The sequence below is a fragment of the Fusarium graminearum genome, chromosome 1 (assembly GCF_000240135.3).
Source record: "Fusarium graminearum PH-1 chromosome 1, whole genome shotgun sequence".
In the NCBI taxonomy this organism is placed as follows: Eukaryota; Fungi; Ascomycota; class Sordariomycetes; order Hypocreales; family Nectriaceae; genus Fusarium; species Fusarium graminearum.
The window spans coordinates 6,580,130-6,594,853 of record NC_026474.1 but is presented as its reverse complement, the minus strand read 5'-3'; the positions used below and the strand labels follow the sequence as shown (position 1 = coordinate 6,594,853).

Here is a 14,724-nt window from a genome sequence, read left to right as displayed (position 1 = left end):
CGATCGTGACACATACCGGTGACGGATTCCGTCCTGGTAAAGTTCTCTCCGTGATTGTGGGGACTCATATCAGCGATGATAGAGTGAGAAGGTAGAAAATGTACAACGCCTTCCATCTGTAATGCATCTCGGGCAGGGCCAAGGTGGAGCGAGGGGCATTGTAGCTCATTTGATCGCTGTAGATGCTGCCCAAGATAAAGTGAGGAGTTGGTTCAAAGCGGAGGAGAACAGCAGTGGATAGGAGGACAAGTCTTGGACTCTGCTGTTTTTATAATGACTGTCTTGTGTTCAATATTGTGACTGTATCGATGGTTGGTAGGCAATCAATCAGTTAGCTTCCCAAGATCACTGACCATATAGCCGTCAACACTCCATAATTGGCTGTCAGAGCATCCTTCACATTATAAAGGACTTTTTTGAAGTTATCGAGACTTGCGACATGGTTGGTATTGCAAAAGTGCATTGAAAAGTATCGTAGGATGGCGCGAGGAGTCGGTCGACCACTCCCGATGAGGTAATCGGAGACACAATTGCTAGAAACAACTGCGTATTGCAAGAGCTTTTAGCATCGGCAACAACTATTACCAGCTTTGTGAGACAAGTTGCATAGCATGTCCCCGACCTCAACCTGGCGTAGAATGCTTTGAACGCTGGTATTCTGCCGAAGCAAATCGAGTATTAGAGTCGCTTCACTAGGGTTTCTACACCGAAGCAGCTCTATGAGCCTTCGGTTAGCCTCCTGCTCTGTTTCCAAGACTCCGATGTGTTGTCGTAGCTTGTGGACTCTAAGAGGCAGAGTGTATGCACATGCTACTCCATTCTTGGCACAGCTTGCGCATTGTGGCCGAGCTCCGTTGCACTGCGACATGTCAGTAGGCATATCAGTTGCCAGTTACCGGTGCCGTACTCTGGTCTTCCGTTTTCTACAAGACTCGCAGGCGATTGAGACTCCGGCTTGGTGCTGACGAGGTAGGAGAGTGCGGGAACTCTGCACTGGGGGTCTTGAACGTTGAAGAGCGGGGAGAAGAGGACGGTTGTGACTCAGATCTGAAGGAGCCATTGTCCAGGATAAGTAAGCAGAGGTAGTCTATGTATGTGGCACCCTAGAGTCTCTAGCTATGAAAGGATAAGGAGATGACTATATGGAAGTAGCTTCTAGGTCTTGACGCGAGAGCCGTAAGGGGAGTCAAGATGCTGTTTACGCCTTACTGGGAGGGAAGAAGGGGACCGCGGGGCGATCTTCCACACGACGGAGAGATATATCCATGCGAATGATACCCAACCCAGCGAACACTAGCCATGCGCTCTGGTGCCTCCGATTGGCTGTTCCAGATTTGTCGAATGATCGTCACAGTACATTAACAGCACCAAAAGTCATTATCTATGCCGGGGAGCTAGGAGCTTTTCTTAGCTTTACACTGTGAGTAGCATCAATGGGAAGGGTTCCTTCAATTACAACCGAGGCGGAACACACCATCAGCACTATTTAGTGATATTTTGTTTATAATTTGTGTTTGAGGCGGTAGATACCTGAGACAGATTCTGCGTACGCTTTCGTTGAGAAGGACTAGCCCTTGCTAAACCCTGTCTCTCAGGCATGCCGTCTTGGAAGCACCCCAACAGCCCGTTCTTGTGTCTTTATCGCGTCACTTTGGCAGTAAAAATTGTAAAATAAAATAAAATACTACTACTGGCGCCCGATCGTCTGCATTTGAACCCTGGCCTGGAGTGAGACAGGGTACTCCAAAGCCCACAATTCGTTTCCTTCAACTCCAAAGCACGTATGTCTAGCGTCATACCCCGTCGAACCCTGCTTAAATCATACCCTTCGACCTCTTCTCCTCATAAACTGTACGACCTTCTTCTTTCAGCCTCAAGTCATCTGGCCTAGTAAGATTAACCTGCGGCATGAGGACAAATGCCAATACGAATGCGAGACTGGCTGCACCCGCGCCGATAAGGAAGATGATACGGAACCCTTCTCTGTAGGCGGGGATGAGAACTGATCTGATCCTCTCTGCTTCGTCTGGTGCGACGTTACCAAGGAAGGATTGAGGGTTCTCTAGCAAGGTATTTGAATCACGACTGTTAAGGTTTAGAGAGGAGAGTGAACCGGCGAGGACATTGTTTCTGCAACAATTTGGTTAGTAACTGCTCATTCTGACACATGATACAACATACAAGACTGTACCACACACTGTAAGACCCAGTGTTGCACCCAAGTTCCTGACGAAACTACCACATGTGTCAACTTCATTCTCGTGTTGCATTTGTTATGAATCACTTACTTGCGAAATGAGGTGACAACTGCCATATCACACCTATCAACACCAGCTTGCGTAGCAATGAGCGCACTGTTATTCCTGTCAGATATCGCTCAGACATCAAAAACTCCCCAACTTACGGCTGAAGTGTATTCCCAACTCCAATACCAATCAACACAGAATAGCCGATCTGCTTGTCCACGCCTGTGTTCTCATCCAGAGTCGACATGAGGCCAAGACCAACAGCCCAGCACAACCACCCGAAGAGTATACACTCGCGGTACCGACCGATCCAGTGGACGACAAGGCCCGAAAGAGTGCTGCTGGCGGTTTGAAGCAGCGTGATTGGAAGAAGCATTGCTCCGGCTTTTGTGGCCGAGTACCCGTAGACGAGTTGGTAGAAGGAGGGTATGTAGTAGACTTGCATGACAAAGTTCCAGCCGTTGATGGCCATAGTCAGACATGCGCCGTTGACGATCTTTGACTTGAACATGTGCACTGCATTAATTAGATGATAGTCCTTATGGTCGTTGAGGTACTTACGTGGTATCAAGGGGTACTTTGGGCCCTTCCACTGCCATAGCATAAACGCAATGGATACTGCTGTACCTATTGACAGAGTTGAAATTACTTGCGTCGAATTCCAAGCATATTCTTTTCCTCCCCATGTTAACCCTAGAATAACAACAGTCATACCAGCGAGGGCAAGGAAGATGCCCAAGAAATCCACAGCCTTGAGTTTCCTGGGCTCATGTCAGCCAAGTTACCTTCCGTTTACTGTCCGCACTTACAATTTCCAATCTCCCTGCACAGTTTTCAGAGGCATGAAGAAAAGCACACATAGTGTCGTCAGAAGCGTCAAAGGCAGTTGCATCCTAAATATCCATCGCCAGGAATCTTCTGAACTTGATGAGAGAGCGCCTCCAACAACAGGCCCTATACCATTGGCGATAGCAACCACAGCACCCTGATAAGAAAAATCGTTAGTTATTTTCGTCTCTAATGTGCCTCGGGCGGCTTACTAGAATGCCCTGGTATTTGCCCCTTTCTCGCAAAGGAACCACGTCGCTCACTATAAGCTGCGCGACAGTCATTAGACCGCCTCCTCCGATACCAGTGAAAGCGCGAAAGATGGTGAGTTGTAGCACTGAATCCGCCAGAGAAGAGGCGATTGATCCGATAAAGAATATTGCAAGGCCCATTAGGAGAATTATCTTGCGAGACCAGATGTCTGATAGTCTTCCATACATGAGCTGTCCAACAGTTGAAGTTCTGTAGTTGTCAAAATGCGTCCATATGCTCGAATGTTATTGCTCACATGAAATATCCGCTAGCTATCCATGAGGCCTGAGACGTCGAGCCCAAGGCATTCCCGATAATGTACAGACTCGTAGCCAGCATAGTCTGGTCCATCAATGCAAGCAAGTCAACAGTTGCACATGCTAGAAATATCTGTCTTTCATGTCAGCCCCGTCACTACTCTGATGGACGGCTTGTAGTAGCTCACTGTGATAATAGCTCTCTGTGGGACATAATTTGTCTGCTCATTGAACTGATGAGTCTTGCCATCTTCAGGCCCCCCATCGACAGCGATGTCTTTCGTTGAACCCTGATCACGGCTCATGGCAGGGTCGTTATCCAACGCATGAGTGTTTGCCATTCTTTTTCGTCTTTATTTTGAACACACGCTTGCAGCGTTTTGATGAACTAACAATCAATCTGTCTGTAGTTCCAACTTTGCAACCCTTTTAATCCGGCCCAAAGTTTAGCCCTACCTTGATGCCGAGACTCGCTCCTTAACCTGATGTTTTAGATTCTATCCTCAAGTTATACATACAGGGATCGGCAAATACGACGAGAACCCGTTCGGCTGGTATGTAAACGTGGTGACAACACTTTACCACATAATTGGGAATTTTAAAGGGAAACAACCTTTTGAGTTCATCAAGGTTCTTCTAGAAACTGTTGGACTAGATCTAGATGTAAAGATCTTGTTTAGTATCTCCACTATGAACCTCATTGTCCAAAGTCTATCAGGGTCCTTCTCGTAGGGGATGACATGACTAAATTTAGGAGTGACGGACAGTGACCGAAAATTTATGAATCAACAATCGAGTCCGATCAACTGATAACAAATACTGCTATTTAAATACAAGAGTGTATGTGTTCTTTGGTACTCATCTATCTTAGACTAGTACTTTCTCATAATGCAGCCAGCCACCTTGATGGTCAGAGATACTACAGCAAAACCCCCGATATACCACACTAATAACCTCACTGTCCTTACAAGGCTTTTTCTGGGACAAGGCATTCCACTAAACTAGTAAAGAAGCTGTAGATCATCAAGGACGGTTAATTTGCGATTCCGAGAATCCATTCTCTTTGGCCCGGGACTGTCCTCAGCATCCACTTCACTCTCACATGGAGAATGATGATCTTATTTGAAAATCTCAACTGTGGATTCGGACCTTGTTGATTGGTATACAGGTTTTTTCCTGGGAAAATTGCCCTTTCTGGTAGTCATGCATCCCGTGTCTGCACATAGCCGCAGTAAACTAGAGAGCGTTTCAAGAAGACTGACAAGAAAATGGCTTGTCTAGTATCACGTATATAGCCCTATTACACCTCCAACTTCTAGGCTCTGTACTCATGTCTGTGTCAACTCAATCTAGTCTTCGACTTACAGATTTGTTTCATCATGGCTAGTCCCAACCCCCTGAACGTATACAAGGGACATGGCTCTGTCAAGAATTACTTCGACCCTGAATCAGCACCGCCACTCCCTCTAGTTGAGATCCCGGATTGTCTAAATCCTTATCGACAGGATGGAGTGCGTATCTATGCCAAGATGATGACTATGCATCCTGCGAATAACGTGAAAGCCATGCCAGGTATGGTATCAACCCTTTCATATTTCTTGTGTCTTTCTAATGGAAGTTGTAGCCTTGAACTTATTGAATAGCTGCGTCGTTCCGGGAAAGACCAAGGCAGTTGTTGAATACAGCTCCGGTTCGACTGTTTTGTCCATGTCGTTAATCTCACGGGCTATTCATGGTATTGACGATGTACGAGCATTCTTGAGTAACAAAACGAGCACAACGAAACTTCAGCTCATGCAATTCTTTGGAATCGACATGTAAGCTATCCATGATAATCAGTCTCTTGATAAGTCAGAGTACCAATACGTTACCTTTAGTACACTCTTTGGAGGTCCGTCTCAGCCTGAGCCACTTGACGAGCGTGGTGGTATCAGAGCAGCCCAGAGACTAGCCCAGGATTCCGACGAAACCATCATCAACCCAAACCAATACGAGAACAATCTTGTCAGTCGCTAGCAGCATGAGATTCCGTCAGATGGCTAACACGGCACAGAACTGGAACGCACATGTCAAGTGGACAGGTCCGCAGATTCATGCACAATTACCAGAGATTAACCTGATCTGTGCAGGAATGGGGACATCAGGCAAGTTAAACAGTCCACTGCCTCCTGGGCTTCACCTGTTAACAGATTCAAGGTACTATGACTGGTCTTGGTACCTACTTCAAAGAATCCAAGCCTTCAGTATACCGATTAGGGTGGGTATCGAATTTGAAAGCAAGATTGACATTTAAAAAGTCCAAGGCTAACATGCTCGTAGTGTGTGTACAGCACCTGGCGACCGAGTTCCCGGCCCAAGATCGTTCGCCCTCATGGCTCCCGTCCAATTTCCATGGAAGAAGTCAGTTGATCACATTGAAGAAGTCGACTCACACAACTCCTTCTCCATGTCCCTGGATCTGTCCCGTAACGGCATCGTCTGTGGCCCATCTTCTGGGTTCAATTTGACAGGATTGTTCCAGCTTATCGAGAAACGCAAGGCTGAAGGTTCTCTTTCGGGACTCGCTGGACCAGATGGAACTATCAACTGCGTCTTTCTATGCTGTGATTTGCCGTACCAGTACATAAGCGAGTACTTCGACAAGCTCGGAGAAACCTATTTTCCATCCATCAAGAACGAGGTATGTGATCATAAAACGATGAGGTATTTTGTCTAACAACGTCTAGGATCTTTTGAAAGTCGACCGTTACAGGTATGATGAGAAGTGGGAGCGAACAGTATCTGAAGCCATTGATGCCTTTTTCGATGTTGATAGAGGCGCTCTTCTCGACATGGTGCTTGCAGACCCCAAGAGCGCTTCAGTAAGCACAATTGATTTGCATGGTATTCTTCGTTCGAGACAGGATACTACGATAATCGACCTGCGACAGCCTCAAGACTTCAGAAACTTCCATCTTCCTGGTGCCTTCAACATCCCCTTTGTAAATGACAACACACCGAGTCCCTTCTCTGATGCGAAGCTCTTGGAAACATTATGGACGAGTCTTGAAGACACATTCAAGAAACCTAACCAAGACCTCCAGTCTCTGCTGCAAGATAGAAGGATCTTGCTCACTTGTTATGACGGAGATAGTGCTCGTGTTGCGACAAGTGTTCTTCGTGCCAAGGGATATGAAGCCGATAGTATCCGAGGTGGGTTTCAGGCACTGAATAAGATGAGGGACAGCTCAAGCAAGGCTTCTCTAGATGGCACCAGAGAGCCATCACCTTGGGTTGGTCTGACTCGGGAAGTTTTTGGTGCTGGACCTTCGCAATCAGCTCGTGTCTCATTGTAATTCAGAGGTTGTAAATATGTATGAATAGCAACAGGAATATCTAACTGACTCCCCATGCCCCTAGGACATTCCTCTTAGTTTCCCCTCTCGCCTTTTGACTTCCATTCTCCAATTTCCTGACTCGATTCACAATGAGCCCGACACATACCGGCCCAACCACCGTGCAAAGCGTGATAGCCCAAGTGACTATGAGGAAAATTTCAGATGATTGGCCATTCTCTGAACGACCAAAGATACCCTTACTCTCAGCTAGTGCAGAAATCAAATAGCCAATCTCTCCCCTAGCTACCATGCCAATACCAACGATACATGCTGGATAAAGTGACAGCGCCTTCTCAGGCTTTGGTGTCGAGTTGCGTGTATGAGGAGAGACTTGCGATGTATCCGTGTCTGGAAGGGACTGTAAAGTAACAGCATCGCGTTCTTCGGATTGCTGGTGAGAATCACTGGGTCCTTCTCGTGCTGAAGTATCTGTGCATTGAGCACCAGGCGCTAGAGTCTTTGATGACTTTTGGAGGGTAGGCGTGATCTTTCGTACAGTCCGAGCGAGGGCTCTGAAAGGGCTGGTGAAGGAAATAAGCCATAGCCCACATGCGAGTTTTGCAAAAATCATTAGAATCGTGTAGATAACTCCACGCCAGACCGTAGGCCCTGTGAACATTTGGGTTATGGGAACGGAGAAGCCGATGGACGCCTAGAATGTCAATATCGATAGGTGATGTTATGGTTATTGAACTTACAAAGAAGAATGGCTTAAGAAGTCGCTGTAGGACGGGCTCATAAAAATGATGGAATACTTCAGCACCTGAACCACCTTCCATGATCTTTGGTGTGGGTGTTTGAGCAGAAGAGTCTTCCACATTCTGATGATCGGTGGTTGGAGTCTGTTCAGATTCTGCGGCTGCAGAGCTGTCGATATCCAGGTTCAAATGTGGTACCTCAGAGTCCCACCAACTAATAGTTGCACCAGCGATGTAAGCGGCCAAGAGACTCGAAGTACCAGCAAAGGTTGCCCCAATAACCACACCGAGAAGATACCCTGTGTGGATAACAAAAGCTGTTTGGTTCATATCAACAACCTTTGATATCCTGGAAGATGGGTTTGCCACGCGGTAAGAGTTTAGGCGGATAGTAGCGGGCACAACGATAAATCTGCACAGAATTGGGATAACAATCGCAAAAGCGAGAGAAACTGCAATGGGTCTCACAACAGTGACAGCGTCGAAAGAATCGCTGCCGAGGTTTGAAATAACCTGAACCATGATAAGGCCAACCACGTCATCCATCATAGCAGCGCTGGTCAAGACGACACCGAGACGAGTCGAAGAAAGACCACTTGTACCAAGGATCGTGAACGTTGTGCCGAGACTTGTAGAACAAAGTGCGGCACCTGCTGCAAAGGCTTGAAGGGGAGTCGCGTCGAGCATGGACATGACTGCGAAAGAGAAACCGATAGGAAGCAAGATTCCGGTCGTGGCAACGGCAGATGAGAGACCTAGGTTAGCTTTTAGGGACTTGAAAGATGTGGAAAGACCGCCTATGAAGATGTTAGTATATGGTATTTTTGACCAGAGACTGAAGCTTGCCTTCAAATACTAGAAGAATCAGGCCAAGATATCCAAGCTGTACAACAGCATTTTCAACCTCACGAGATAACCATTTCGCCCCTGGCGTACCCCAAGCTATGCCTATCGCGACCTGGCCGATTAGGCCACAGTAGGCGAGTTTATCGAGGCCATGATTGATTAGATTCAGGAGAAGTACAAAGCCAGATAATATGGCAATAATTGTTATCGATGGTTCGTGATAAGGAAGTGAAGCTTCCATGTTGGGATAGTGATGATGCTCATGGTGTTTTTGCTAGCTTGCTACGAAACAAGTATGAGATATGTCGGATATTTGATCTTCCGGGGTCAGGACCTGTACCTGGTAACGATCGACGACGTTTTCATAAGGTCCCGTGGACTGCTATTTCAAGCGTTTCAACCCTGTTTTGTAACCGTTGTGAAGTTTAAATTGTGTGAGAACGGGCTTTTGTATAACTTGAGGTGTATCATCCCGCGAGAGTTTACTAACGGGCCGCGGATAGTTGACAGCCAACAACTGACGGGTAGAGTCGATCGTGCGATGCGAGTAATGAACCATGTTCTAATGACCAGGAACTCTATCAGGGGTACTGACAGGGGCTACGAGCTCTTTAACTGACATTCTGAACTCTAACCGTAATGTACGGACTTTAACTTGTGCACATGATTGGAGGTTGCACTACACGTGGGTTAACACGATGCGCCAAGTATATGCATTAATATCCCTCTCTACCGTTGCACCCGGCAACTTCGTAGCTTATACATGCGTCCGATCCTTGGCCGCTGTTATGTCAAGACTCACGAGCTCGACATCGCTGCCATTGCTCTTCTTATCGCTCCACCCTGTTGCCCCAAGCTCAGGCGAGTGTCCCACAGCCCACCGGCCGGGCCCTGGATTGTCCTCCGCATACGGGTTCTCGTCAATCTCTTGGAAGCCTCGGTCCACTGTTCTCCGTGCAGGATGCGTTGAGTTTCCTGTTGGTCGGCCTGACTCAGCGTAGCTGTATTTGGAGCCTTTTCTGTGAAGATATGGGCGGAGAGCAGGTAGACAGGCGACTATCAGACCTATGTAAAGATCAAGGCCACTCCACAGTCCTGAGATCGGTTAGGAAGATATCTTGACAGTTGTGGAGATGACTTACCAATTGTTGTTATGGATGCAAAGTCGCCAACTTTGGTGAGTTGAATCGTCAAAAATCGAGTTAAAGAAAACGCAATGTCGATAAAGCCAAGAAGAAAGATGCCGTAAACACCAACCCTGACCTTTGGGCGCAGATTAAGCTTGTGAAGAAGGAGAAATGGCAAAGCGAATACTGAAGGTACGATTAGTATGAATTTCATCTGTGACGGGAGAGACGAGGTGAACTCACAAGCAAGGGATCCAAAGAAATGCAGCGCCCAAGAGATTTGGAATGTTGTAACAATCGGCCAATCGTCACAGACCTTTTCGGGTCCCAAGACGGACCTAACAGATGAGTTAGAATTCAATGTAGAGAAGGTTTTACATCGATTGACTCACCAATTCCTTTGAGTAGGGAAACAAAGGAATATTACAAGGCTCATTGATACAACGTACGCGCAAACGCAATAAGCAACCACCGCCCAGAGTACAATTCTTGCTTTGCGCATAAAGGTAGGAAATACCTGGAGGTAGACGACAAGAAGAGAGGCTTTGCAGAGGTAAAAGGTTGTGAAGAAAGGAATCGTTACGGCCCAGGTAATCTACACAAGTATTTAAATTAGCATTGTGGTTTGTATACAAGTGGGAATTTGGTCAAACTGACCTTGAGGGTTCGTTGTAGCTTCTCTAGTGGCACATCCCAATTGACCAGCGTATAATTGTTGGCAGGATCCATTGCCCCCTCGACCACGAGTATAATGTCGAAGATTGCCGAAATAAAAGCAGATACAAATGCTGATATGCGTATCCAGTCTGCAACGATGAGACTTTGCTTCTGTATCACCAGACGTAGATAGATTCGAGCGAGGATAATGGCTAATGCCACTGCCACGAGTAGAGCCTCTACTGCCTAGACATTTTAGTCAGTATCAAAAGATGTAAATGAGGATGTGGATATCCTTACAATCACAGTAGCTACAGACGGCGCGGTAGCCATGGTGAGGTTTGGGGAAAGGAATCAGGGCATCAGAAAAAAGAAATTGTATATCATGCAACAAAGTAAGGATTGTGGATGATATTACAATGCAATGCTCGAGAACGGAGATCGGGAAAAGTAAAACTGAAATTACATGACGCAAGCCAAAGAAAGATGGGACGGATGCCCTTGATAAACCCGAAAGTTTACATGCATTAGAGCCTGGCTATCCGACAAGGGTTCGTCTGTATCTACATAAAGTACGTACAGTAAAGCCTCACCTGAGAGCGAGAATCCAAGATCCATCCTCCACGAATTCGGGACTTGGCGCTGTTGCAGACTCTCTGATATGGCTTGACTCGGTGGAGAGAAACTTCCCCTGCAGATAGTGAATCCGGAGTGTTCCTTGGCCTCTAAAACTCTGAAGAATGGGTACAAGACTAAATAAGAAGGTCCCTGTACGCATGTTTAGAATAGAGTGATTTCCTCAATTATTATTCACTTCTTGAAATCCAGCAGTCTGGGGCATCTACGTCTCTCGTAAGACGCAGCCATAGCGCCTCGAACTAGACTGCGAACTGACATTGTAACCTCAGCCAAACCTTATCAAGTAGCGTTTTCCACCACGGAAACATCAACAGATGTCAGCGCGTCGGTGATTAAGACCTTCAGTGAACTAGACAGGGGATACTAGGCCTAAGTATTAAGGTTTGCACTAGAGTCTCGGGCATGTCCACCCAAGGGTGGGATACCGTTACCTGGGGAAATAATTACTCTTTGTTCCCGCCGCTCATCCCACTTTGCAAACGCGAGACATCAAGCCATTGTTTCCTCGTTGCGTTCTTCCAGACTTTGAACGCAACGAAAGACTGGGGTAACACCGGGTCACGGATGCTTCATTTATGACATGTTACAACATGAGTCGTGATACAGGCGCCACATGTAAAAGCAACCAACAAGAACTAACCAAATCAGATCATATCAGAGACATACCTATATAGGAGGCAGCATTATAGTTCGGTAATTATGCAGACAAGCCAAAACAATCGACCTGCAGCACGCCAAGGAACGCTCATGCCGAATGCTACCTCATGCTCCTGGTTCCCGGTAGATCCTTCGCCGCTTTTGGTGCCCCTGACACGACCTCGTGGCTGGTCTATCGATTCGATACGCCCATTTAATCATGAGCTATTTACTCTCTTGCTTATCAATATTCTTAGTCCAGGGGCTTCTCAGTGGAAGCGCCTCGTACACTATTGACTATCTTACCAGTGCTATTAACTAGAGACATGGCGCTCAGGCACCAATACCAAGGCTCAGTAGAGCAAATGCCCAAGACCTAGTTCCGCACTCTCACTCGATCTCTCATCTTTTCCGTATCTAGTCCGGGAAGCGAAAATTCCATATCTGGAAAGTCGTACTGAAACATGGTCCCACGGACATGACACGGGATCGTTGCGAGGATACTGCAAAACGCTGTGTTTATCACAATCACAGTCACAATCACACTGGACCTGTGCATTCAAGCTTTCTTCAAGAGTTCTATTGGGAATCTCAGATGAAATATTGTTGAGTATTACCTACAATCTGGTAATGACGAACACTCTTTTAGTGCTTGTGAACACATTCGCCCCTCTTTCGTAGCTTGGCAGCATCCGTTTTTGCCTCCTCTGACAGATCGTTGGCATTGAAACCGCCAATGGTGCGACGAGCCAACTTGCCGCTAGCTTCATCGTCGTTGGGAAACTTGGCCTTGACGCCAAAGTCATGGCCCTTTGCAACGTAGAGCACCTCTCCACCTACCATGGTGAGCAACACCTTCTGCCGACCAAGCTCCGCCTCGGGGACCTTGAAAAAGTTGTTTTCCAAAACGATGACGTCGGCTAGCTTGCCCTTCTCCAGTGATCCAATCTGCTTATCGGCGCGGAGGAAGCGTGCACCGTTGATTGTGATGGATCGAAGTGCCGAAGTGCGTGAGATGCCACTACCAGGAAAAACGCCGTCGAAGGGTGGACCCTGAGAGGCTGGTGAGTTGGGGTTTTTGGGGTCACCTGAGCGAGTGACTGCAACTTTGAGAGCGAGGAACTCGTCAAGGGGATCAATCTGTCATAGTCAATATCCATACTAAATAGATATGAAAATCAATGAGGTGAACTTACAGGCCAGTCGCTTCCGTACACAAGAGGGCGACCTCGCTTCTCAAACTGAGCCCAAGCTTGGAGATTGTCCATGCGATACTCGGCTAGAGAGTTGAATGTGTTGGGGATGTAGAATGAGCTGAGCTGCGACCACTGGTAGCTGACGATAGGGTCAACCCCGAGCTTAGCATATCGAGGCCAGTCACTCTCCAGCGAAAGCTCATTGTGGGCTAGACCGAGACGGACGTCCTTGCCAGGGTACTTCTTGCGAAACGCCGCGGCAGCGTCAAGACCAACCTTCACAGCAAGATCACCATCGACGTGTAGTTGGGCGTCGATGCCAGCCAGGAACAGTTGCTCGATGGTCTTGGTAAGCACTGCAGGCTTCCAGTAGGGGTCGTTCAATGAGTTCTTGTCGGGAGCCCAGGTGCCGTTCTCGTTGGAAGCGTTGACAGGGGCCCAATACGGGTCGACGAGAGCGGCGGTATTGGAGGGATAAGTGATGACACCGTCGATGAAAGCCTTGATGGCTTGCCACTTGAGCGTAGGCTTGGGTCCGACGACAGACTTGTCGTTCCAGGACTTCAATTGCTTGGTGACGTTCTTGACGAGAGCAGATACCCCATCAACTGAACTGGGAGCCTCAATACGGTAGTCGAAGTAAGCGCGTGCAGAAAGACCATCTTCTTTCTTGATGGCAGTAAAGACAGTGTGGTGTCCTTCATCAGCTGCAGCATCCTGGAATGTGGTGATACCAGCTTCGCGTAGGAGCTTGAGGGCGGCACGACCAGCCTCGATGTTCTCAGCATCAGTGGGAGGAGGGGGGCCAGCAAGAAGGCTAGAAGCGCCATCTTGGAGGGGACCAGCAGGCTCTTGACTTCCCGGAAGACGGACAATCTTGCCGTCTGCGGGATCCTTGGTGCTAGCATCAATCCTGGAGAGTTCAAGCGCGCGGGAGTTGGCGAGGATAGTGTGGTAATCGCTTGAGCGGATAATGACAGGTCGCTTTGTGCTGAGCTTGTCGAGCTGCGCCTTTCCAACGTTTCCGCTCTTCGACACAAGACCTGCGTAGTCCATGTTGACGACCTCAATCCAATCATCATCACCCTTGCCGGTTTCGCCATCGATACAGCCCTGGATGTGCTCCAGGACTTGTGCAATCGTCAAAGTTTGATAACTCAAATCGCACTTTAGAAGGAAGAGACCTCCCGAAATGAGATGCATGTGAGAATCCACCAGTCCGGGCATGACCATGCGGCCCTCGAGGTCAATAACCTTTGTCTTCTTTCCAATGTACGAGTGCACGGTCTTCTTGTCTCCAGCATACTCGATCTTGCCTCCGCGCACGGCCATGGCGGTGACCATGTCGTTGGAAGGGTTCATGGTGTAGATGTTTCCATTGTAAAAGACCGTGTCGGCGGGCGTGACTGCGCCGGCGACGGCCAAAAGGGCGCTGACGCAGATGGTGAGAAGGCCACGAGCCATGGTTGTGTTGACGGTGATGGCGGTGATGAGTTGAATGAAGCAAGCGGCAATAGCAGTTTATATGTCTTTCCCATATGACCTTGCACTGCCAGAGCAAGGGTTTGCCAACGGTCGAGATGCTCTCAATTCTGCAATCTTTTACCCCGATCGAGTCAGAAAGCCGACCGACCGGTACTTGGAGGCTCCGGGTCTTGATTCCTTCGCGATCCGGCGCCTGCATCGCCCAAGTTCGGTTAAAGCTCATGCATGCAGGGCACTTCTTAGGGATAAGTGGATTGGACCCTGGCCCCGGCCCTGACATGACATGACATGCAAAGACCAGATTAAATTTGGACGGATCGTGAGTTTAACGGAAACTAGAGGATAATCCCGCATTGTTTAAATTGTGATACCCACTAGCAGTTACTCACCGTATCTTCGTAACAATAACAGATCGGGTCACGCAAAGACGTAAGGTTTAATATATGGTAGGACCAATGGCATCTTTCAAATCGCACTCTA

General features: G+C 47.8%; 6 protein-coding genes across 6 annotated transcripts; 2 read left to right on the top strand and 4 right to left on the bottom strand.

Annotated features, from left to right (window-relative positions):
- Positions 1-1,687: 1,687 nt before the first annotated feature.
- Positions 1,688-3,924, bottom strand: FGSG_01997 (uncharacterized protein; the record flags this gene model as incomplete). The annotated part of the gene is made up of 11 exons (XM_011319560.1): positions 1,688-1,764; positions 1,826-2,130; positions 2,182-2,235; positions 2,289-2,354; positions 2,405-2,762; positions 2,808-2,939; positions 3,056-3,069; positions 3,105-3,139; positions 3,287-3,536; positions 3,583-3,668; positions 3,772-3,924. 11 exons carry the CDS (start codon positions 3,922-3,924, stop codon positions 1,688-1,690), a joined length of 1,530 nt encoding a protein of 509 aa, XP_011317862.1.
- Positions 3,925-4,962: 1,038 nt separating this feature from the next.
- FGSG_12051 (uncharacterized protein) lies at positions 4,963-5,404 on the top strand (the record flags this gene model as incomplete). The annotated part of the gene is made up of 2 exons (XM_011319559.1): positions 4,963-5,155; positions 5,208-5,404. The coding sequence occupies 2 exons, from the start codon at positions 4,963-4,965 to the stop codon at positions 5,402-5,404; spliced, it is 390 nt and encodes a 129-aa protein (XP_011317861.1).
- A 517-nt stretch (positions 5,405-5,921) lies between these two features.
- FGSG_12050 (uncharacterized protein) lies at positions 5,922-6,918 on the top strand (the record flags this gene model as incomplete). The annotated part of the gene is made up of 2 exons (XM_011319558.1): positions 5,922-6,263; positions 6,310-6,918. The coding sequence occupies exons 1-2, from the start codon at positions 5,955-5,957 to the stop codon at positions 6,916-6,918; spliced, it is 918 nt and encodes a 305-aa protein (XP_011317860.1). The 5' UTR covers positions 5,922-5,954.
- A 40-nt stretch (positions 6,919-6,958) lies between these two features.
- FGSG_01995 (uncharacterized protein) lies at positions 6,959-8,745 on the bottom strand (the record flags this gene model as incomplete). The annotated part of the gene is made up of 3 exons (XM_011319557.1): positions 6,959-7,612; positions 7,659-8,455; positions 8,595-8,745. The coding sequence occupies 3 exons, from the start codon at positions 8,743-8,745 to the stop codon at positions 6,959-6,961; spliced, it is 1,602 nt and encodes a 533-aa protein (XP_011317859.1).
- Positions 8,746-9,261: 516 nt separating this feature from the next.
- Positions 9,262-10,621, bottom strand: FGSG_01994 (uncharacterized protein; the record flags this gene model as incomplete). Its single annotated transcript, XM_011319556.1, has 6 exons — positions 9,262-9,569; positions 9,647-9,817; positions 9,875-9,969; positions 10,081-10,226; positions 10,289-10,534; positions 10,589-10,621. The coding sequence occupies 6 exons, from the start codon at positions 10,619-10,621 to the stop codon at positions 9,262-9,264; spliced, it is 999 nt and encodes a 332-aa protein (XP_011317858.1).
- A 1,587-nt stretch (positions 10,622-12,208) lies between these two features.
- On the bottom strand, positions 12,209-14,223 carry FGSG_01993 (uncharacterized protein; the record flags this gene model as incomplete). Its single annotated transcript, XM_011319555.1, has 2 exons — positions 12,209-12,703; positions 12,760-14,223. 2 exons carry the CDS (start codon positions 14,221-14,223, stop codon positions 12,209-12,211), a joined length of 1,959 nt encoding a protein of 652 aa, XP_011317857.1.
- Between the last annotated feature and the right edge of the window lie 501 nt (positions 14,224-14,724).